The following is a 25,511-nucleotide window of genomic DNA, read 5'->3' as shown; positions in this document are numbered from 1 at the left end:
ATGGTACACTAAAAATTACATTATAGTGTTCAACTATTAAACTTACTCCAGAAAAACGATATAATTGTTAAGCTATTTTCTCATCCATCTTAGCAATAAATAGAAAGCCACATTACATTGACTGCATGGCGGGAAAACTGCTAGATAAATAACAAGTCTTTGACCTTTGCTCAAAATAATTTTCTCTTCAGATTAAGCCATGAATGGCATTAATTGTGAAGACATTGTTATAATTAATGCCCACTGCCTAAAGCAGAAATCTCAGAAAGTTCAGAATCAAAGAGGGCAAGATGTCGTTTGAGATGTTTTTTCTCCTCGTGTTGTTCACACAACTTGACTTCAGTGTTGCCATCGCTGAATGCTTCTCCTTTGTTCTCCTTCTGGGAGAACTTTGCTTTCTTCTGCATCATCGTAATTCCTGAATTTCCGTGACTTTGTGCTGGGGATAAGGTTTCTTTTACTATGCAATAATAAACTGCAGATAAAAAATTCTTTTTGAAGTTTTCATTCATAAGTGCATAAACAATTGGATTACAGATGGAATTGGAAAATCCAATTATTTGAACTACAGCAAAAATCATCTTGATTGTAACCTCATCATATTCCTTTTCAAAACTGCCTGAAATAAAAAGTAAGGCTTTAGAATGGATATTTTTTTTAATGACTATAAAATAACATTTCTGTTTATCTTCTGTCTTTGTCAAACACTTACACTTGTACAAGTGGTTAAAGGTGTGAAAAATTCTCAAGACCATTTTGCGGAGAGCCATCTGATGTCTGAAGAAAAACCACCTTTGTGAAGAGTCCTCCTTCTTAGAGAATCTAGGCTTACAAGCACAGCCCAGTGCCCAGCACAGATTAGAGGGTTTATTGCATTTCAGTCTGATTTCAAGCTTCATGTAAACTGGAAGCCGCAGTTACCCATCAAATGTCCACTTGTGTTATAGAAACACAATCATCTGAGAACCATGTTAAGGCTCAGATTATCAGAGAGAATACATTAAGGGTCTGGCTGAAATCCTAGGTGTTATTAAATTCATGTGGTTCAAGTGAGGGTTCTAAATAGAGAACACTCACAGGATGTCACACCTCTCCCGATGTTTAAATGGCTTAGGGAGAACAGAAGGAGTAGCATGGGAGATGAATCTCAAAAGCTGTTCTTTACCTTTCGTAATTATTAAAATTATGAAAGCTTTGATGATACTCATACATAATTACTTGCCACATAATGATCTAGTGATCTTGAAAACACGAAAGAAACCTGTTAAATGTTTGATATTTGATTACCCAAGTGAATGGCAACATATTTCAATGATTCATTTTCCATTCTAGCAGGAAATGAACTAGAACTTCCATCAAATGAGAATGACAAACACTCACTGTATTCAGTCATCATGTGAACAACATGGAAAGGTGCCCAGCACACAGCAAAGAGAGCCACCACTGTCACCATCATAACAACAGCTCACTTCTTCTTCCTGGACCCACAGGGATATATTGCATTAGTTAACTTCTCCTTGGCAGATGTGTCAAGCTGACAGCAAAGCTATTAAAATTAAAGTCTAGACCTCTCAATGATATTTTTCAAATGTTAATGAAGCTCATGACAGATTATGAACTGTTCTTCATCTTTTCCCATTTCTATTACCCACATCCCTATATTTCTCATAATGTGAACATTCTAAAGATATGTGCTCCTTGTGGGTCTAGCACCATGCTAGATGCTTGGCATGGATTATGTCCTCAATCTTCCCAAAAAGTCATGTGACAGGTGCAGAAACTGAGGCACAGAGAAGGTTAAGTAACTTGCAAAGTCAGATGGCTAGCAGAAGATTTAAACTATAAAGGCTACTTTGGATTTAAATGTAAGCAGTCTAACTTCAGTGTCAAAGCTCTTATTCATTTTATGTTGAAGAACACTTATGCCTGTGATAGAAAAATATGGGAAGCCCTCAGGACAGAATTAAACGGTAATCCTCCGTTACATAACTAAGTAATATGATTAATCAGGGATTCAAATGGAGTTTTCTCCATTAGTCCTGTAAAGGAGACTAATGTCTTCAAGAGATTTACACATTTTCAAGTTTATAACGAGTCATATTCATTATTTATTATCTCAGCGTAGTAGTCCTTTCTTCTGAGGAAGTGAGAGAGCTGAATCAGCAGTAAGTCCCAAGGTGCTGAACAGTCCAGCACCCTGTACGTCGAGAGGGAGGAGTTCTTTATATAAACTGGACACTAGAGGTCGCTGTACACTTGTAGAAATGATAAGTTTCATCAAACCACTAGACTACTAAGATTTTATTTTTAATAGCCATTCAGTGTAGATTATAAAATAAACCATATGGCCCATGAGTATCATAGCAGTAAATTGTGTTTTTAAATTTCTATTAATCAATATGATCAGAAAGTAAAGCTTTTAGGTAAAAATAAAATATATCAATAATAATAATTTTAAATAAATAACATTCTCTCATTTCCAAAGGATTTTCATACATATCATCTCACATTTTTTTTTTCATCTCACATTTTTTAGCATCATCCTTGGGTGGGAGGAAGTAAGGATGGATATTATCATGCTTCCTGGTACACATGAGGAAAGCAGGGGGCTTGGGAGTAAGGAGACTTATCCACATCATGTGGCTGGTGAGGAGTGGCGGAGAGGCGAGAGTGCCACAGCAATTCCTACTGCGTCATATTGACATGCAGAAGAAAATATAACGATTTTAAAAATTCCGAGTAACTATTTATAACAGTGACTTCCCCTTTGATTTGGGAGCTGGTAATCTTACTCTTTCTTCCTGTCATACGGAAAATCTCAAAAGTTTAAAGTCAGTCCATGTGCTAAACGTGAATTACAAATGACACTTTGACTAAATTACCCAGGAATTCTGAGATCTCTGGCAACGGTCTCTTCCAGCACAACTAATTAAAAAAATATATATATTTTAATACAGCAGGTTCTTATTAGTTATCTATTTTATACATATTAGTGTATATAAGTCAACCTAAAAATATTTTAAACAGAGGTGAATATTCCATTCAACAGACCTGGCAATTTTTGACATTTCTTTTCCATGAATAGTTCGAAGCACTGAGCCATCTCCCACTCTTTTCTTTATCCAAAGTTCATAGCCGATCTTACTGTACAGGATAAGCATCACCATAAGAGGCAAGAGGAAGAGGATGACAAGGATGAAGGTAGTATAGATTTTCTGGTGCCCAGGGCTGGTCCACTCTTCCAAGCAGCAGATGTGCTCTTTTTCATATAAGAAGTTATACTTAATCTTTAAATTAAACATAATTCAGTTAGAAGAGCCAGAGGCAGCATCAAAAGAACACAAAATAGCCAAGTACTACTGTAATGCAGCATTTTTCAGATCCTTACATGTTTACCGTGGGTACATATTTCAAATGAGATACAATTTTGATTGTTCTTTTGTTGGGAGATGTGGTTTTTTTCCACTCCACTGCTTAAATTCTTAAGAGTTTCATATTTTCTTTTTTATTTTAAATGGAATTGGGGTCCATAGCCTGTTCACTTTTTTTATCTTTCTCATCTTTTTACACGATAGTGGTTAAGTTTTTAGTTGGGTGAAAGAAAGAACACTACAATGACCAAAATATGTATGAAAAGAATACTTTGTACTAGCATGCCAGCTAGTTTACTGTTACATTATTTTGCTCCCTCAGTTGTTGAAGAGACCAATTCTGACACGGCATCAGACTTCTTCCAATTGAATACGTACTGCAAGTCTGTATTTTGTTACCGCTATTTCAGATTGCAATGATCAGGTTGTTTGCAAAGATTTTAGAGAGGCAAGTGGTAGCTTGTAGATTCTGAGATGAATGAGAAACTGGGATTCAAACTATTGCCAGTGTATGAATATTCAGACCCAATTATAAGCCTTTGAGCTATATATTTTACAGAAAGACAATTTCTACTTATTAATACTATTTCTAACAGACTGATCTCATGAGTGCAAAAATTAATAATAACCATATTAATACAGAAACTAACACACCATTGTAAAGCAATGATACTCCAATAAAGATGTTAAAAAAATATTGATAGTAATAGAAAATGCTAATAAGGGACAAACCAAACATTCAAAGCATATTCAGAAGTCACATATCTGGATAATAGGAATTAAAGTTAGAGAATTTATGGAAACTGTTGTAGTTTGAGTCACTCTGGAGCTTTCCAGATGAAGAATACTTAGGTCTTAAGACATATTTCTGCCTCCATTCCCAGAGGATTTTTCACCAATCTTCAAAGTCAATTGAATGGGGGAAACAAGCTTTCTGGTATAGTCATCAAAAGTATGAAAATTCAAGTTCTGATCTAGGTGTTGTTTTTCAAATACAACTAAGAATGAAAACACTTATTGAACAATAATTTCAAGGAACCGTCTTTGTTTTGCCCTTTTTAATTTAATTTGGAGGTCACTTTTCAAGGTCTAGAAGACTGAAGCAAAATGGGCCTTAAAGAGCTTTGATTTTTCTCTGCCCTTCATTGAACTTCTATTACTGACCTTCCCTTTCTTTTTCAGCTCCTTGTTCTGCTGACCAATGTCTCTGATGACTCTACAGTCAGCTTGCTCTACACGTTAGACTTCCCAGTGTGAACTGAATAGGTCTCAGTATTTTGCAAGAATGTGTCCTTTGTGACATTTCTTCCCACAAATGGCAATTTTAAACTGGGATAATAATCTTAGAATTTCCTACGTAGGGCACTGTTTTCTTGGGATGTCCCTCCCTTTTTTCCTTATGGGATTATCTGATATTAATGTAAGAGATGTGTTTCTTAGAGCCTGCCTGGAATGGCTATTTCTCATATTTTTTTTTAAAAAAATGTGAGTTATGATTCTTTCTTTCTTTATTTTGGCCGAGCCACGCGGCTTGTGGGATCTTAGTTCCCCTACCAGGGATCGACCCCAGGTCTCGGCAGTGAAAATGCCGAGTCCTAACCACTGGACCACCAGGGAAGTCCCTATTTCTCATATTTTGATTGCCAGTATCCACCTTCATTTCCTGCTAGAAGCATAATTTCCTCTGGTGCATGAACTCTCCCCTATGTGGGCAGGTTAGGGAAGAGGCCCTATTACGGAAGACAAGGCAAACACAGGATGGATTCTCTCAAAGACTCTATCAGCTCCAAATGTGCCAAACTTACCTCAATTCTTGTAATCTGTTGACAGAGTGCAATGAAGATGGAAGGTGGAGATTTGAGGTAGTGCGGCCCCGTGCTCACCAGATCATGTGCGTGAACAGACCACTGCTTAGTTACTGCTGCTGACCTCTCTGCATCCTTGGTCCCTGCCTCTTGCAGGCCCTTTCCTCCAGCTTCACACTGATCCTCGTGAACCTCCAACATCTTTCCAGTATATCCCCTCCTCTTAAGCTACTTAGCTATCAACTGTTGCTTGTAAACCAAGTAAACTTACTTTACTTCTCTTTTATCACTTTTTCTCTGGAAGGTAGATTTCCTAACATGTAGAATATTCTGGTCAATGTTCTTTCTGTGTGTATTGTTAATGCTGACATAACACAGTCCAAATCCTACTATTACAGTTTGCCTCCATTGCTGCTTCCATTTCTACTACGTCAGACCCTCGCATAAGAAATTACAATAATTCTCCATTGCCTACTGGGTTAGGAACAAATGCTTTCATTAAATATTTACTGCCTTCTATTTCCCACCATAACTTATTTATATTACTTTATTTTCCAGAACATGAACTCTTTGCTCTGGACATGAATGGTGTCCACACCCCTATCTACCAAGCCCGTCCTCACCTCCCAACATATGCAGAGCAGGTCTCAATGATTCAGATAGAAAAAAGATCTCATTATTTCTAAAAATGCTGCTTGGAAATTGAAAACAATTTGGCCAGTATTAGTTTTCACTCTTGGGTAATAGTAACTTTAAAAAGGATCCAAGTGGAAAGGACAGAGTGAAAAGAACAAGTATTCATACTTAGAAAAGATTGAAAAACATTCTTTTATTAATTTAGAAAATGGTATAATGAGCTATGATTGCATGAAAATATCTAATGATGATAACTATTCTGTGAATAATTTGTTCCAAGGTTGCTAATAAACAAAGTGAATAGACATTTGCAGTTTTAAAGGAAAGATTACTTTATACGACCATTATTGAAACAATGGTCTAACATATTATAAAACAATCTAGCATATAATTTCCTTAATTTCTTGTACAAAAAAATTAAGCCATATTCAAACAATTGATACACCCTGTCCCAATATGGCCTGTAAGTTTCTAGTTTTTCTAGCACGTTTTCTTTTTTTTAAAATTAATTAATTAATTAATTTTATATTTGGTTGCACGGGCTTTCTCTAGTTGTGGCGAGCGGGGGCTACTCTTCGTTGCAGCGTGCAGGCTTCTCATTGCGGTGGCTTCTCGTTGCAGAGCACAGGCTCTAGGCGTGCGGGCTTCAGTAGTTGTGGCACACGGGCTCAGTAGTTGTGGCTCCCGGGCTCTAGAGCACAGGCTCAGTCGTTGTGGCGCACGGGCTTCGTTGCTCTGCAGCATGTGTGATCTTCCTGGACCAGGGATCGAACCCGTGTCCCCTGCAATGGCAGGCAGATTCTTAACCGCTGTGCCACCAGGGAAGTCCCTCTAGCAGGTTTCTTAAGCATCTAGCTGCTAATGAGCAAATTTACCAAATCCTGAATCCTACCTCATTTCCCTCAACCACATCCTACAGTAGGAGAACGGGGAACAAATTAAATATAGTCAAAGTGAGAATTGTTATACAAACTGCGGCTGAGAACCACAAAGGAACAGAACCATAGAATTCCCCAGCAGGAAGGTCTTCCCAGAGATGAATCAGGCTGAGGGTTTCCATCAGCGTTCCACAGAGCCCTGTGTTCCTGCAGGGGTGCTGTGGGAACTGCCAAGAAGGGAGAGGGGGCTCTAAGCTCCAGCCCTGCTTCAACTGGAGCAGCTCCAACTGCATCTATTTATAGTTTAATTTAATGGGGTTCCAGCGTATAAATCATCCACAGTTTTAAAGGTGAAGTTATAAAATCCCGAAGTGGACTGGAATATTCTGCCAATGTAAACCACGCAGACTGAAGAGGAGAACCAGCGTTGCTAAATATTTTAAAACAGATGTGTGGCCCATCTCTCCTAGAATTTCAGCCCTCCTGATAATTACAGTTGGCCCTTGAACAACGTGGGGGTTAGGGCCACCGACTGGGGCACAGTCGAAAATCAGAGTATAATTTCACAGTCGGCCTTCCATATCCAAGGATTCAAACAACCTTGGATCGTACAGTACTGTAGTATTTACTATTGAAAAAATTTGCATATAAGCGGACCCTTGCAGTTCAAATCTGTGTTGATCAAGGGTCAACTGTATTCCTATTTAGCATAAGACGTTTACAAAGCAATCTAGTAATTATCCTATGACTTGTGAACTTTGCAATAATGCTGCATTTGAGTAGCAGGAAAGAGGGAAGAACTTAGCCCAGGGAAAGGAAACCCTGGCTCCAGGCAAGGGGGAAGGCTAGGAGGAGGAAAGCCAGAAGGAACCTTAACTCCTGCAGAGTGGAGGGACAGGGAGAAGATTCTTACAGTTTCCAAGTGCCAAGAAGAAGACTCAATAGAGAGACTGTAAGAGGAAACTGACAGCAAGAAGATGAGCCATTTTTCTCCAGAATTCTTGTTAGACTTAGGGAAGGAGATGGAAGCTGCCCAGCTGGCTCTGAGAGGAGGCATGTCCATTTGGGCTGCTATAACAACGTGCCATGGATGGGGTGACTTATAAACAACAGAGATTTATTTCTCACGGTTCTGGGAGTTGGAAGCCCGAGGTCAGAGTGCCAGCATGGTTTGGTGAGGGCCCTCTTCCGGGTTGCAGACTTCTCACTGTATCCTCACTTGGCAGAAAGGGCAAGAGAGCTCTGTGGCATTTCTTTTACAAGAAGACAAATCCCATTCATGAGGGCTCTACCATCCTGATCTCTCATTTTTTCTTTCTCTTCATCAATTGAAAATTTTATGAGATAATTATAGATTCACATGCAGTTGTAAGAAATAATACAGAAAGATCCCTTGTATACTTTGCCCAGTTTCCCCCAATGGTAACATTTTGTAAAACTACAGTAAACTATCACAACCAAGATATTGACTTTAATACAATCCACTGATTTTATTCAGATTTTCCAACTTTACCTGTACTCATTTCAGTGTGTGTGTGTTCTATAGATTTTATTAATAGGTTCAGGTATCTGCCATCACAGCCAAGATACTGAACACTTCCAACACCACAAAAGCCCCTCCTGTTACCCTTTTATAACCACACCCGTGCCCCTCCCACCTCTGCCCCTCCCTGTCCCTAACCACTGGCAACGTCCCTAACCACTGGCAACCACTAGTCTGTTTTCCATTTCTAAAATTTTGTCATTTCAAAAATGGTATATAAATTGAGCGGTATAGTAAATAACCTTTTGGGATAGGCTCTTTTCTTTTTTTTTTTTTAATTAATTAATTTATTTTTGGCTGCATTGGGTCTTCATTGCTGTGTGCGGGCTTTCTCTAGTTGCGGTAAGCTGGGGCTACTCTTCATGTGGTGCACGGGCTTCTCATTACAGTGGCTTCCCTGGTGGCGCAGTGGTTAAGGATCTGCCTGCCAATGCAGGGGACACGGGCTCCATCTCGAATCTGGGAAGATCCCACATGCCATGGAGCAACTAAGCCCATGCACCACAACTACTGAGCCCGCGTGCCACAACTACTGAAGCCCATGCACCTAGAGCCTGGCTCTTTTCTTTTAGCACAGTCCCTTGGACATGCATCCAAGTTGTTGCATTTATCAATAGTTTGTTCCTTTGTATTGCTGACTAATACTCCACAGAATATATGTACCACAGTTTGGTTAATCATTCATCCACTGAAGACCATGTGGGGTATTCCAGTTTTTGACTATTACCAAAAAAACAAAAAAGCAGTTATGAATATTCACATATAGGTTTTGGTGTGAACACAACTTTTCATTTTTCTGGGATAAATACGCAAGAATGGAATTCCCTGGCTGCATGGTAATTGCATATTTAGTTTTATAAGAAATTGCCAAATTATTTTCCAGAACAGCTATATCATTTGATATTCCTGCTGGCAATGTATAAGTGATCCAGTTTCTCCACATCCTTGCCAACATTCAATGTTGTCACTATTTTTTCTTTTAGCCATTCTGATAGATGTGTATTGATATCATGGGTTCAATTTTCATTTCCCTGATTTCTAACAATGCTGAACATCTTTTCATGTGTTCATTTGCCATCTGTATATCCTCTTTGATGAAATTTCTCTTCATGTGATTTGTCCATTTTCTAATTGGACTGTTTGTCTTTGTACTGCTGAGTTTTGAGAGTTTATACATTCTATTGATAGATACTAGTTTTTTGTCAGATATATACTTTGTACATATTTTCTCCCTGTCTGTAGCTTGTCTTTTCATCTCTCCACATGGGCTTTAACAGAGCAAGTGTTTAATTTTGATGAGGTCCAAATTATCAGTTTTTCCTTTTATGCATTGAGCTTTTGGTGTCAGTTAAGAACTCTAAGAATTCTGTGCTCAGCCCTGATAATTTTCTATGTTTTTCCCCCAAAGTTTCATAGCTTTACATTTACTTTTAAGTCTACAATCCAGTTTTCATAAATATTTGTATAAAGTGTGAGATTTAAGTTTTTGTTTGTTTTGTTTGCTTATGTTCACCTATAAATGTCAATTGCTCCAGCACTATTTGTGGAACAGGCAATCCTTCCTCCATTGAATCACACCTTTGTCAAAAATCCTTTGAGCATATTGTGCAGATCTATTTCTAAATTCTCTATTCTGCTTCATTCATCTGTGTTTCTCCCTCTGCCAATACCACACTGTTTTGATTACACAGAAGCTTTGATATCAGGCAGAGGAATTCCTCCCACTTCTTCTTTGTCAAGATTATTTTAGCTATTTTAGGCCCTGTGCCTATTATAAAGTTTTGAATAAGCTTGTCTATGTCTTCAAAAATCCTTGCTGGGATTTTGATAGGAATTACATTAAACCTATTGATCAATTTTGGGAGAACCGACATCTTTAATATGTTGAGACTACCAATCCATTAACACAGTACGTCTCACCATTTCTTTATGTATTCTTTGATTTTCTTCATCTGCATTTTATAATTTTCAGCGCGTAGAACTGAAAACTATGTTTTGTTTACTGTATACCTAAGTATTTCACTTTCTTTGGAGTAATTATAAGTAGTATGGTATTTTTCATTTCATTTTCTGCATGTTACTTGTTAATATAAAAATACCACTGAGTTTTGTGTGTTGATCTTATATACTTTGACATTGCTGAATTCACTTATTCTAGGAGATTTTGTAGATTCCTTGGGATTTTCTATGTAGAAAATAATGTCTTCTGCAAATAGAGGTAGTTTTATTTTTCCTTTCCAAACTTTATGTCTTTTATTTCTTTTCTTTGCCTCCTTGCAGTGGCTTGAACTTCAAGCACTATGTTACATAAGAGTGGTGAGAGCAGACATCCATTCTCTGTTCCCAATTTGAGAAAAAAAGCACCATCTTTCACCATTAAATATGATGTTAGCTGTAGGTTTTTGTACATGTTCTTTATAAAGCTGAGAAAGTTTCTCTCTATTACTAACTTGCTGAGAACTTTTATCATGAATGGGTGTTGGATTTTGTCAAATGTTATTTGTGTGTCAATTGCTATGATATGAGTTTTCTTCTTTAGCTTGTTGCTCTGGTGGATTACATTGATTTTTGAATGTTGAGCCAGACTTACATACCTAGGATAAATCCCACTTGATCATGTGTATAATCCTTTTTATACATTGTTGGAGTCCGTCTGCTAATATACTGAGAATTTTTATGTCTAAGTTTGCAGTTGAGAGACATTGGTTTGCAGTTTTCTTTTTATTGTACTGTCTTTGTCTACTTTGTCAGAGTAAAAAAGGCCTCATGAAGTGGTTTAGGAAGTGTTCCCTCCTCTTCTATTTTCTGGAAGAGTTTGTGTAAAAGTAGTGTTAATTCTTCTTTAAATGTTTGGTAGCATTCTCCAGTGAAACCATCTGGCTGGGAGATTTTTTTGGGGGGGCAGCTTTTCAGTTACAAATTAAATTTGTCTCCTCCTTTTAAAAAATATCTTTTTAATCAAAGAATTATGAGCAAATAGTTCAAAATCAGAAGGGCTACAATAAAAAGAATGGGTCTCTGCCCACCCCCGCTCACCTGCTGTCCTACTCCCCGACATCTACTTGTGTTTAATTCTTCTGCCAGGTACCTTCACATCGCTAAACAAGTTGCTTTATATTCTTGATTTATTAATTTTAGATGGTCTATATTGACTTTCTTCTATGAGAGATAGGCTTTTAGTTCACTTTTATTACCTCCCACCTCTGCTTCTCCCCACATCTTTTAGTTTTCTTATAGTTATAACAATTTCTTCAATTATTTCTTTGAAAAGCTTTTGAGAAGTGTGTTTCCTAAATTCTTGCATGTGGCTTCCTCTATCTTTGACTCATAAAGTAATATACTTAACACCCTTTTCCTTGGTCTATCAGCTTCCAACAGTTTATCTTGTCCCTCACTTTGTAAGATGATGATACCTCACCTCCTCATGTCACCTCCTTCCTCCTTTTCTTCCTCTCTTCTTCCTTCCAACTTCTATCAGCTATACCTTTATATTTACTTTATCAAGACTGACAGCTTTGCATTCTGTTCCATTGCCATGTTAAGTCTTCTGTACTTGGCCTACATTTTAATTATAAAAGATTAAAACTATAAGCAGCATTTTCATTATTATGACTATTTAAACATTATAACTACAAAACCAATATATATGTTCCAAATACATTTCTCTTTCTCTGAATTTATAGTCATGATCCTTGTGAATTTACTCATTGCTTTAAAGTGTGCCATATTTTAGTGTGCTTTGTATCCGGGCCATGACCTTTTACAGAGTATTTTCATTTATTTAATTTTTCCTGGAGTTTTAGTTTGCATTTCTTTTTTTCCAGTTTGAAGAAGAAACATGTACCTTCTTCAACACAGTATAGCAGTTTAGAGTATAAGCTCTGGAATTAGACTGCCTGGGTTTGGATCTTGGGTTAACCACTAGTTAATTGTGTGACCTAAAGAAAATTACCTTACGTCACTGTGTCTTGGGTTTTCTTATCTATAAAATGTAGATGATGAAACAATACTTGTCTCATAGGACTCTTGGAGGATTAAATGAAATCATAAATGCAATGTGTTTAGGACAGAGCCTGGCACTATGTGAAAGTGCATTCATGAGTGTTAGCTACATTTATTGCTGCCATAATCATCATCATCATCATTATTTTTACTATTACATCTCAACTTTTCACATAACATATACACAACTTGGAATCAATTCTAGTATTTGTTCTTTTAAGACTTTCTTCTAGAAGACTACTGACTTCTAAGTTTGATGACTGTATTTATTTATTTATTTATTTAAAGGTTGTTCTATAGCCATGTTCTTGAAATTCATTTAGAATGGATTCCTTCTCCACTGTTCCTTTTATTTCATGGCTTCTTATTTCTTGTATTTCACGCTTGTTTTGCATGAATCTTTTTCAAGTAACTTCTTCAAATTAATGAGTTTAAAGTAAGCTCCTTAAGTTCTTGCTTATCTGAAAGTGGCTATAATTTGACTTTAAATTCAACATTATCTTCCTTTGGAATCTTGAAGATCTTGCCTTATTGACCTCTAGCATCCACTTTTGGTGCTAACACATCTATACCATCTGACTGATTTTTGCTCTCTTATGAGTATCCTGGTTTGTATCCTATTTGGAAGCTTTTACTGATCTCTTTGTAATTGTAATTCTGAAATGTTATGGGGATATGAGTTGAAGCCTAGGCCATTTTTTATTCTTTTGCTCTTTGTATGCCTTTTGAATTTGGAGACTTCTGACTCTCTTATCTCTGTGTTTTATCTCTGTGTTTTGTGCATTTTTTTGGTGGAACTCTTATTAATCAGATTTTGGGATTCCTGGCTGTATCCCTCATGTTTATATCTTTTGTTTATACATATTTTTCGCTTTATAAATTCTCTTTGTCTTTTTTGGTCCACATTATAGAGATTTTCTTCTCTTTATCTTCTAGCTCTTATAATTTATATATAAGTTCAGCAATCATATTTTCACTTTTAAGAACTTTTTCTTATTCTCAAAATGTTTCTTTTCAGAGACGCTTACTCTTGATTTATGAAGTCAATATCTTCTTAAATCAAGACATCTCCCACTTACCATTAGCAACTCATTCATGAAAAGGAGACATTCTGCGTGAAAATGTGCACTAGTAGCCTATTCCCCGTCATTTAAAATGCCAAATCAAACTCCCAACAGAATTCCTGAAGTGTAACTAAAATATAGTTAAGTCATCATTTAGTATGTAAAATGCTTAAAATATTGCTCCCAATTTCTAAAACAATTAGAATGGTTTTTATCAAATGGTTTGTGTGCATGTTGCTCTGTATGCAGCATTTTCATGGTGCATCATGAATTTTTTTTCCAACAAGGCATAGCAACCAGCACACAGAAATTAATAAATATGTTAGGAAAATTCAAATATAATTTGCAACAAAAACAGGTCAATTACCTTGGATGACCTGATACCCATGAAGAAAGGAACAGACTGGAAACTTGAAGAAAGTTGAAAGGTGAGGAGGGCTGAAATGTAATCATTGTCATTGGCTGTGGAAAGTGATATCATGGGTAAGTTGGGTTGCAAAGGTGCAATTTCAGGCAAACTATAAAACTCAGAAGCTGTCAGTTTTTTGTTTTGTTTTTTTTAATATCACTTTTGTGCTCAGGTAGGGACTCCTGAATGAATCTTCAAGGGATGTAGTTGACTCTTTAGGAGGAAACACTACAGAATAAAGCTCTACTTACTCTCCTCTAGTATGTTTATAGAAGTATTTGCATGGTGATATAAGTGATATCTGGCAGTAATATCTCCACCAAGTTCAAAGATAATGATTATCATTTTATCAGCAGAGCCCACAAATAATTTTCAGCAAGCAATGTCTAGTGGTTTAATTGAATACCTTCTGGTTATCACTGTGATTAACTTTTTCAGTCTGATAGCCTGAACAACTTTAGTACTTGCTAATTTCTCATCATGCATTTAAATAATTCTTCAACATCATTTTCATTGACCTCTTTGCAAAGCCAGTCTTCTTTTCAAGAGTAACAATTGCAAAGAATGGTTCAGTCACAAAGAATGTGTAAAATGATGTGATGCTTCTCTTAGTGTCAGCAACATTCAGTACACACATCCCATTGTGAACACTAGGCATGCTTTTCAAAATATCTATTTGTGATTTTGATGTTCTACCAAATGTATTTGGAATATAGCTAGATAATTTTTATTTATAGATAAATCATTTTGTTTAAAATGTTTTATTAAGTTTGGGGACATAAATTTTTCTTATGTAAAATCATCTTAAAAAGTGTTGTATTGAATGATACATTTATTGTAGAAGTTTGAGACTTAAAAACCAATAAGAATTCCACTATGAAAATATCAAATAAGGAGACATTCTTCAGAATGTCTGTAGATATGAAAATACCACTTAGAATTTTTTCTAAAGAAATCTATAAATCACCCATTTATTCTAATTTCATTTATCTGTTTGTTTGTGTTATTCCCTTTTATTCTGCAAAAGTTCTTCAACTGCCTAACAATCCTTGATTGCCTTTACATATTTAAGAATGGGGCAACATGAAAGACTTCTGGCTTCTCTGTGTACATGGGCTGGAGCTGTCCTCAGAAAGATTTTGATTTAGGATGAGTGGGTCTCCACAAGGGGCCATACAAATTGAGAAACCCTGAGGTTTTTCTTTGTGGAGCCAAGCTGATACTAACTCTGTAGTTCTGCTCAGAGTGCTTCCTTCAACTACTTTACAAGAAGAACCTTCTGGGTGCATATTTGTGTCAGAAAACAAGTTCACCAAAGTAAAATTATGTCTCTTCTGGTATTTCTCTTCTTATTTTCATTACTCTAATAGCAACAAATACCATTTTAGAAAAGTAAATGAATTGTTTTTTTACTTTCCACTAATGGCAATAATTAGACTTTCAAACAATAGAGTGAAATAAGCCCAGGTTAAACATTAGGGTAATAAAGCAGAAACAAGGTGGTTTCATTGTGCTAAAAATCTTAAAATAGCTCACTGTCAAATAATAAAGGAGGGATTTTTCTTTCTTTTCTTTTTTTTGTATACAAGGAAAGAAATGGAGAAGGTCAGGTTAGCCATTAGGAAAAAATTCTTGAATGTGAAGGTTATCAGGCAACAAAATGCATTATAAAGTGTTCTTCCCCAGAAATGCTTAATAAAAATTTTTAAATAATCATGTAATTTATGTACTCAGTTGCTCACCAAACATAAAATAACCTCAATTAGTATAAACTAATGCCAAAAATAGCGGGATGGCTAAATAAAATATATGTCAATATAATGTAAATTATTAAATCATCTTTCAATGGACGTTTTAAAATGAAAACTAACTGAAACAAGCAGTAAACAAGTGATATATACATGTGCACACACATACACTCAAACACTAAAGGGTTTCTATTTTGCTAAAAATATATTCAGGAGAAAACTAACTACTAAATGTTACTAATTTTAGTAACACACTAAAATTCTCATCATAATTACCTCTGGATTTGGAATACATAATTTTTATTTTCTTTGTATTTGTTTGTTCTATATATTAATTAGGATGTTTTGGACTGCAAATAAAAGAAAATTCAGCTCAACTGGCTGAAACAATAAGGGAAATGTACTATTTCATATAAAAGTGATTCCAGAGGTAGAGCAATAATGGGGCAGTAAATTCTACAGCTGAATGATTTCACCATGGATTGGCATTCTCTCCTTTGGATTACTTCATCCTCCTCAGCATGCTTTTGTTCTTAGGATTGGAAAGGAAAATATACACTTTTCTCAGTCCCTTTATGAAAGTGAGGAAAACCTCAGACTCCATGGCCAAAATGGGCTGCATGCCCATTTTAAAACTCATCGACAAGGAGAATGAAATTTAAAACATTGACCTACATTAATGAAATCCAACTCCTAGAGCTAAGAAGTTTCCTAACCTCCCCTGAAGAACATGTCCACCCAATACGTTAACATACCAGGTTTCTGTTTGGAAGGAATAACATCCAACAAGACCTAATTAAATAGAGTCATTCTATGTGTAAAAGGTGATTGTATTAGTTCTCTACTGCTGCTATAACAAATTACTACAATCTTAGTGGTTCAAAAGAACACACATTTATATCTTATAGTTCTGGAAGTCAGGTGTTTAAAATGGGTCTGCAGAGCTGCATTCCTTCTGAAGACTCTAGAGAAGAATCTGTTTCCTGGCCTTTTCCAGTTTCTAGAGACTGCCTGCCTTCCTTGGCTCAAGGCCCTGAGTCACTCTGACTTCTGGCACGGTTGCCACATCTCCATCTCTGCTTCTGACACTCCTGACTCCCTTTGTAAGTACCCTTGCGATTAATAGGGTCCAGCCAGATAATACAGGATGATCTCCCCATCCCCAGATCCTTAACTTAGTCACATCAGCAAAATCTCTTTTGCCATGTAAAGCAACATAGTCAGAGGTTGTAAGGATTAGGTTATGGACATCTTTGAAGGACCACTATTCTGTCTTATCACATAGAATTAACATGACAATATTACACAGTGACTTATCATTAAAATGTCAATTATCTCCAAAACAACATATAAATTGAATACAATACCAATCAAAATTCCAGGGGGACAAACTTATTTTTAAATGCTTATGGAAAACTAAAGGTCCATACATAACTAAATCAACTCTGAAAGAGAAGGTCAAAGAAATGGGGGACTTTCCCAATGCAATATTTAGATATGCTAAAAAGCCTTTGCAATAAGCACTATAGCAGTGGTGTGGACTTAGACAACTAAACAATGTTTCAAAATAGAAAGAAAAGAAGATGGGAAATGGATTTATAATTAAAATGGCACCACAAATCAATGGAGAAATTATAAGTTGTTTATAGGAAGTGTAAAAAAGACTAGCTCTCTACATGGAGAAAAATAAACCAATATCCCTATCTTGTATCACATACAAAGGTGGACTCTAAATTATCTGTTAAAAATAAAAGCATTAGATAAACACAGCAACATGGACAGATGTTGGAAACAGCACTGAGCAAAGTAACAATGCATATTTATGCAACATATGTAAGAAGAATACAAACAAATTTAAAGATACATATCAAACACATTATTGTAGCCACCTTGTCAGGGGGAGATGAATTATAGCAGGGAATGGGGATTTAAGGGAAAAAAAGAATATAAACATAATAAAACAAGAGAAGGTTACTGTCCAGAATGATAATAATACCGTATTATTAACTCAACGCTATGAACCTGAGATCCCAAAAGAGAGCACAATAGCAAGAATGAGAGAGAGTTGTGGGATGGAAGGTGAAAGAGAGAGAAGTCTACAAACGTTTTTTGCAAGATGGAGAAGGTGAAATGGGAATTTTTGTTTGCTTGTTTCAAGCTATAACCAAAACTTTAGACCAGTCATATCTGAAGATGGAAGCAGTAACCATCAGTTACAATTCTCAGCAGTTACTCCTAGGTGGATATTCAGACACCCTTCCCAACAACAGAAATGTGTACACTGGGAATTCCAAGACCTACCCCAGATTCCAAGCCCTAGAAAGCACTGGTTCTCAAACCTGACTACATGTTGTAATAAGCTGAGGATCTTTAAAAGAAATTGATACCTAGATCTCACTCTGAGAGATTCTGAATTGTGGGGAGTGAGTGGGGCCTTAGGGTTTTAAAAAGTACCCGAGTAATTTTAATATGCAGCAAAGTTTGAGAACCACTGGGTGAGAGAATGGATTTGAGAGTGAGCCTTCTCTTCAGGGTCTACTTTCTAACATTGCTTCCAACTGTGGGGGGTTGGGGAGGGCTTGGGAGGATATCTTAGTCTATCACACTAATTTTTCATTCTATATTCTGTCTTCTTATTCATTCATTTGTTCATTCACTCACCTATGGATCATATACTACTGAAGGCTCCAACTACTGACCAAGGCAAAACATAAACACTCCCAGCTGTTCTTCATGGAAGGAGAGCAGGCATTAAACAATATCCCACAAATAAATGTATAATTACAAAGCAGTATTCCAAGAAATTCTGTTTGAATACAGACAAGGATAAAGTTTAAAAATCAAAAGTAAAATGCTGGATTAAAGTTGATTGAGAAAATGACAATATACATTAAAGCAATGGTGGTGAGTAATACCTAGAACCTTGACGATTGATTATCATGTACATTACAAGGGATACAAGCAGTGGTGTGCTAATAAATGTTAACAACCAGCTCCCCAGGTTAAAAAAAAAGTTTCTGATCATTAATTATTTGCTAATTTCCCTGGTATAAATATGGTCACCATGGCCAATCCCAAACTACCAAAAGGATATCAATAAGTGTGGAGCCTGGAATAGATGTATACACAGTTGGTTATCATGAGTTGGTACAAATTAGCTCTAGCATACCACTGGATACCTAATTATGTTCAAAGAAATGATAACTAAAAAGAATGCCAATCTATATATGTTTTATGACTTCTTTTTTTTTGGTTTTGTTTTCTTCTTCTCTGTTCTTTCTCTCTGTGTATCTAAAACACTATTCATGAACAGACTAGTTGTAAAAGAAAGTTTGTGTTTTAGAGATGACTTCTTATGATAGTTAATATTTTTCTTATTTTTTCCAGTTTTATTGAGATATAATTGACATATAACCTTGTATTAGTTTAAGGTGTAAAGTATGACTTGATACAAGTATATATTACAAAATGATTACCACAATAAATATAGTTAACATCCCATCACCCCACATGGACCTACTGTATAGCACAGGGAACTCTACTCAATACTCTGTGATAGCTAATTTTATGTGTCAACTTGTATTGATAATGGGGTGTCCAGATGTCTGGTTAAACATTACTTCTGGTTGTGTCTGTGAGGGTGTTTCCAGAGGAGATTAGTATTTAAATTGGTGAACTGAGTAAAGCAGATGGCCCTTCCCAGTGTGGGTGGGCATCATCTAATCTGTTGAGAGCCCAAATAGAATAAAAGGGTGGAGGAAGGTGGGAATTTGCTCTCTGCCTGACTGCTTGAGCTGAGAAACTGATCTTCTCCAGCCCTTGAGGCCCCTAGTTTTCAGGCCTTCAGACTCAGACTGGAATCTACAACGTTGGTTCCTTGACTCTCAGGCTCTTGAACTACCACTGCCACCTGCTTTCCAGGGTCTCCGGTTTGCAGACAACAGATTGTGGGACCTCTCAGCCTCCATAATTGTGTGAGCCAATTCTTCACAGCACATCGTACATATGCACACATACTATTGGTTCTCTTTCCCGGGAGAACCCTGACTAATAAATATGCTTATCTTTCATCTCTTCCCCTGCGCTGCTCTCATTGACTTCTGTGGTTCTGCAACATCATGAAAGTCTCTCTCTGCTCTCCTCTGCTCTCTCTTTTCTTTTGTCCCTGTTTATGCCTTATACCTGCCAGAAGTGTCCTTTGTCCTGACTGAGCCACAATGATGATAATGTTCAAAGTTAAAAGACTAACTTCCAATCTAGAACACTTTTTACCATTTACCGTGTTCTAATCAGCATTAACTCCATAAACTCATAAAATCTGCTTGGCAGCAACACCATAAAATATGTATTGTTATGACCTCCATCTGTAGAAAGAGATGAGAAATAAAGCAACTTACCCAAGGTTGTTCCTATATCCCATAAAATCATGGCTCCAGAGTCTATGCTCTCAGCCACTGTGAAAAACAGTCCCCAAACCACAGGTTTTCCATAATTAGTGTGGAGAACAGGCCTTACAAAATAAGTAAGTATTTAGGGTGTTCAATGGTTTGGAAGCATCAATCCTATTTCTTTTAAATTACGTTTCTACTTGTCAAATTAGTATAACTCTATTCTCTACCTGTCTCTATATTTAGACTTGGCAGACAGCTGATTATCACTGTTTTCCTTCTTTTCTACATCTCATCTCTCTGTCTTTCACATTTCCCTGCTTCCTTCCCACCCTGTTTTTCTGAACACCACTTTGCAAATCTTGTCGGGATAACATTTTTCTAAAATTTATTTGAGTAGTGGGTCTCCTACAATTTTGTAATCTCTACACTTAACACAGTTCGAGGATTAAAATATATTATTCTGAGAGACTACACCATATATTTTTCAAGAACAGCTCTGATTTTACTGCAGTAATGAAAATAGTCAGAGGGCTAGGTGGCCCTAGGCAAAAAACATGTGTATAGCCGTTCTTCCACTCGCCACGACTTGCATCTTTTGGTATAATCTCGTCTAAACAGTCTGCCTTTGTCACAGTCTCATCCACACCCACATATTCCAAGATGAATAGAAACTTCTGCTTTATTAGCAACCAACCACAGGTAAATCAATTTTTTAATTATCTGTGTTCCTTAAAATTGCATCATCAATTCCACCACTTTAGTAATCGAATTCAGAGAGTCGGCTGTAACAAAGTACTGCCACAGGGTAGCAATGGAACATAACCAGGGCTGCTGAGTCCTGATGGGTTTAATTTGCTTATGGTCAACCATACTTGCTCTAACTTGACTCCCTTTATAGTAGTGGTTTTAACCATGACCCACAATAGGAAATACCATTACATTACACACACACACACACACGTAATTTAAAGATATTTCTTATTTCATGTGTGGATACATATATGTATATACATATATATACACACACAACCAAACTTTTACTATGTAAATGTTCTTTGAAATTCTCTGTTCTAATATATATCATTTTTTAAAAAATTGCTAATCCTGACTCACCCAATGACTTATGACTAATTAATAGGTTGCAACTCCTAGTTTGAAATTCGCTGCTTCAGATTTGTGATGCACCTGCTTCAGAATAAAATTCAAAAACTCCTTAACATAGCACTAGAAGGCTCTTCATGATTTCTCTTCTTTTCTCTCCAGCTTCATCTCTCACCACTTCCCCTCTGAATGCTAAACTCTAGGCATACAGAACTACTCACATTCTCCAGGAAAACTGCTGTCTTTCCTCAAAATCTTTACACGACATATATTGTGTACTATTCACCCTTGTATTTGAGTTCAGCATAACGACTAGCATATATTAGGCATTCAATAAATAGTTGAATCAGTAAATGAATGAATAAATAAACAAATGAAAAAAATTATATCAAAGTCTATGCAAAGAATGTACTTTGTCAATAACATCCCATAGATTTCACTCTGAAAATGCAGGTATAGGCTACAGAAAGGAGAAAAAGCACCCAATAACCTAGAGATTTATTAAGGAAAATTGTAATTTCTGGAAACCGGAGTAAACAGCTTCATAATAGCTTATTTACTTTGAGGAAATTTTTACCCATTTAATTTGGTTCAGCTGGATTTGGGTCATCAACAAATCAGGCAGACAAGTAAAGTTGATTGTGTATTAAATTCCACACCCTCCTTGGTATAATTATGACTTGGAAAAATAAGCTCTAATGGCAAAAGTCCTAGTTATTGTAGTAACGGCCTCTATGGTATAACAGACAATCAGACAGAAATATTTAGCCTGTCTATTTGCTAACGAAAAGTGCTCAGTGGTGGCCTATTACCATTGGTCAAAATAACCTGTCCCCAAAGTGGAACACAGCAATGGTGTATTAGAGACCAATGGATCTCAAACTTCCTTGTGAATTTGGACCACATAGGGAATTTTGTTAAAATGCAGATTCTGATTCCGTAGTTCTGGAATGGGGACTGAGACTGCATTTCTAACAAGGTTCCAGGTGATGCTCATGCTGTGGGCCCAAGGCCTAGACTCTAAATAGAAAGAAAAGTACACAATTTATTGAAGACATTCTGTTTTGCACCTAGGAAGCATTATTTCCTAACTCAAATATTTTTGTTACCAAGGTAACTGAGCCACAAGCGGGTCCTATGACCACTTGACCTAATCACTTGTTGTGCTGGAGGAACTGTTTTAGCCAAGCAGCAGCCTCTCCTCCCTCCACAGAATTTCAAATTAAAAGGAACAAGTACTATTTGTCCCAGAATAAGATATCTTCTAGTTACCAGTGAAGCAGCCCTTTTTCATTTACCTCTTTACATCAGGAACTTCAGTTGTCGACAGCATTCTACATTGCCACTACCTAGAACTGAAACATGTTGAAAAGATGTATAAAAGCCATGCCGAAACCAAGTAGCTCAGTATATTATTTTGGCTCTTATGCCTCTCACTTAACAATTGTTTTTCTGTTAGATTTCCTTCAGGTTTTCAATGGAAGATAATCAAATCCCATTCTCATATAGTCAGCTTCCCATCTGTCAGTAACATCTATAAGTCAAGAGTTTCTGACAATAATAGAAAAGTGTGGGTGCTTTTCTCCCCCAGTTCTTCCTTTTCTAAATTTTTTTTTTTTTTTTTTTGCTATATACCTTTTTCCAAGAAGAGAAAAAAAGGGGGACACGTATAGAGTTGCTTTAATTAAAGGGAAAGCTCCTGTGTCTTTTTCTCAAAAAATAAGCCATATGTACTGGTCAAAAGTTTTTCCATTAATTCTGTGGTGTCAGTTGCACTGGGCAACTTTAAAATGCCCAAGTATAATGATTTCATTAGAGTGCATAAAAAAGTCAATAATCCATAAGTCAATTTATGACTCTGCATTATGTGTCACTTTCAAGCTAATACTATGTACTCTAATGTTTAGTGTATTGGGGGAAATATATGCATCATAGATGGGATGGGAATCAAGGATTTTAGCAACCTGATCCACTAACAATAAACCCGGTGCAAATTAATGAAAAAAAGCAATGCCAGGGACTTAAATTGAGGATCTCAAGTTGGTAATGGTAGGATGAAAGAAACACCCGCCTTGAGAATAAAAGGAATTAGCTAAGGAAGGGGTGGAAATAGCAGAGTTTGAAAGCACGATTCATTTCTCTCACATTCTCCCTATATGTCCAATCACTTTCTAAGAATTTTAAGATGGTCACAAGAGTACATCCACCCACGAAAACACAGGTACAATCAATGTTTCCTCGTCCCCAAGGCACTCCATAAGCACTGGTGAGTATACAACCACCATGGGTTGTATGGGTTACAAAACACGCTCTCTAGTCATGTCTCTTTGGAAAGACTGCATCATTTGGAGAAGTGCAGTGTCTTATTTTTTCCCACACACTGCTCCCAACAATGGCTCCAAATGGTTTTCTGCTCCCATTCTAAGGAAGAGAAATTAATCTCTCTTCCTTTATCAGTCAAGAGGACATATATTTTCTGTGTTCCTTCTCCAAGTGTGACTCTGTTCATGTATTTTTTAAAAAGAAGGACTAGATTTTTTTTTCTGCAAATGCATTATATTTGTTTTAAAGTTTTAAGTCCATATGTGTACTTGTAGTACAAATACCTGTCTGGAAGCCCCACGGGCAACTGGGGAGTGAGGCTGGAGATTAGAGGAATGAAGGGATGTTGGGGTTTTTATTATTTGAAATATTTTATCTTACTTTTATTTTAAAAATAGGAAAAAATCTTGGTAATTGTGGAAAAGGGAGCTGAAATAACTGGTGCTACTTCCCACGCCACTGCGGTGAGACTCTCCTAAGCATTTCCCTAACTTGTGTCTCTAAGCGACACGGAGAAAAATGCTGGGACGGAATCCAAAGGAGCAAAAACTTATCTCCAAGTGAGCGCAGGTGAGGAAGTTCTAAGAAGGGGCACTGGATTCATCTGGTAGAGAGAAAACTGGAAGAAAGTCAGAAGAGTAGAGTGTGTGTTGGAGAGGGGGTCCCCTGGCAGGCTGGGGATTAGGGGAGAAGGAAAGGGCGCGCACTCACCCCGCAGCCAGTTGTTGAAGATGTTCTGGAGCATAGTGACCGGCATGCAGAAGAAGGCGATGGGCAGGTCGCTGAGCGCCGAGGAGCAGGTGAAGATGTTGGTGACGGTGCGCATGGCCTCGCTGCGGGTCACCACGTAGACCACCAGCGCGTTGCCAAAGAGCGCCAGGGCGAAGATGAGCACGCCGGGGAGCGCGAAGGCCAGCTTGGCGCGCCCAGGCAGCTGCGGGGTGTAGACCAGCGGCCGCAGCCCGAACAGCGCGATGCACTGCTCCCGTGTCGGGCTGTGGTCCCGCAGCAGCCCCGAGAACTGCCCCGGGGTGATGCTGAGCGACTGCATGCTGCGCGCGCCCCGCGTGCCGTCCGCCTCCCGGGGCTCGGACTCCCGCGCCGCCCGCCCGGCGGCCGCCTCCCTCCCCTGCAGGCCGGGACAGCCTCCGCTCTGGACTCGGGCGCACGAGAGGGCTCCCGCCAGCACCTCGGGAGGTTCTGGAGAAGGAAAGCAGTGCAGGGTTTTAACCCACAATCAACAGGCGGGAAGCCAAAGCGAGGGACACGATCCCGTTGACCAAAAATGTTCGTAGTTCAAAGTTCTGCTCCTCTCTTGAGGCCCGGCGCTGTGGCCGTCCGGAACGCCGGAGCGACAGTGCCCGCGCTTCTCACTCCCCGGCCTTCTGGCCACGCGGTGAAGACACCGCACCGGCTCCGGGGGCGGCGCAGGGTGGGTCTGGAGCTCGGCTGCGCGCTCCGCACTCCCGGCTTCAGCAGCGGGGACCCCGCCTCCGCACCCTCTGCGCAAGGGAAACTCCTCCCGGGCTCCCCAGTTTCTGCCACCGAGCCCCTTTCTCGTGCCCCAGATCATGCTTATGTGTAAAATTGAGTATTGGGGTTTTCCACAGTCTCACGGTTTCTCCTCTTAAGAAACAATGTGGGCCACAGCTAGCCAAGGCAAAATAAGATTTATTTTTAATTATTTTTCTGTATTAAAAAATTAATTACAGAGCCTAGGAAATTACACAGATAGTACAGAGAGGTCCAGTGTATCCTTCGTCTGGTTTCTCCAGTTGATTACATCTTATTTAACTATGGTACGATACAAAACCAGGAATTTGCTATGTGTGTGATATGTGTGTGTGTAGGTCTGTGTCATTTTATACCAAGTGTAGATTCCTGTAACCGCCACCAAAATCAAGATAGAAAACTCTTCTATCACCACAAAGGCCTCAGTGCAGCTACCCCTTTACTGTCACACTCAGCCTGTCCTCCCACCTCTAACCCCTGCTGATCGCTCATCTATTCTCCATCTCTATATTTTGAGAGGTTGTATAAACAGAGTCTTACAGTATATAACCTTTTTTTTAAAACATCTTTATTGGAGTGTAATTGCTTTACAATGTTGTGTTAGTTTCTGCTTTATAACAAAGTGAATCAGCTATATGTATACATATATCCCTATATCCTCTCCCTCTTGCATCTCCCTCGCACCCTCCCTATCCCACCCCTCTAGGTGGTCACAAAGCACTGAGCTGA

At 37.8% G+C, this 25,511-nt stretch overlaps 1 protein-coding gene across 1 annotated transcript; it reads right to left on the bottom strand.

Annotated features, from left to right (window-relative positions):
* Positions 1 to 233: 233 nt before the first annotated feature.
* QRFPR (pyroglutamylated RFamide peptide receptor) lies at positions 234 to 24,321 on the bottom strand. Its single transcript, XM_061190991.1, is given in 6 exon segments — positions 234 to 619; positions 1,381 to 1,478; positions 3,052 to 3,287; positions 5,177 to 5,377; positions 21,832 to 21,968; positions 23,982 to 24,321. Coding segments are annotated over 6 exon segments (1,398 nt in total).
* Between the last annotated feature and the right edge of the window lie 1,190 nt (positions 24,322 to 25,511).

Source organism: Eubalaena glacialis, chromosome 5, assembly GCF_028564815.1.
Source record: "Eubalaena glacialis isolate mEubGla1 chromosome 5, mEubGla1.1.hap2.+ XY, whole genome shotgun sequence".
Classification (NCBI taxonomy): domain Eukaryota; kingdom Metazoa; phylum Chordata; class Mammalia; order Artiodactyla; family Balaenidae; genus Eubalaena; species Eubalaena glacialis.
Note: the sequence above shows the minus strand (reverse complement) of the source record. Positions and strands in the feature narration are given on the sequence as shown.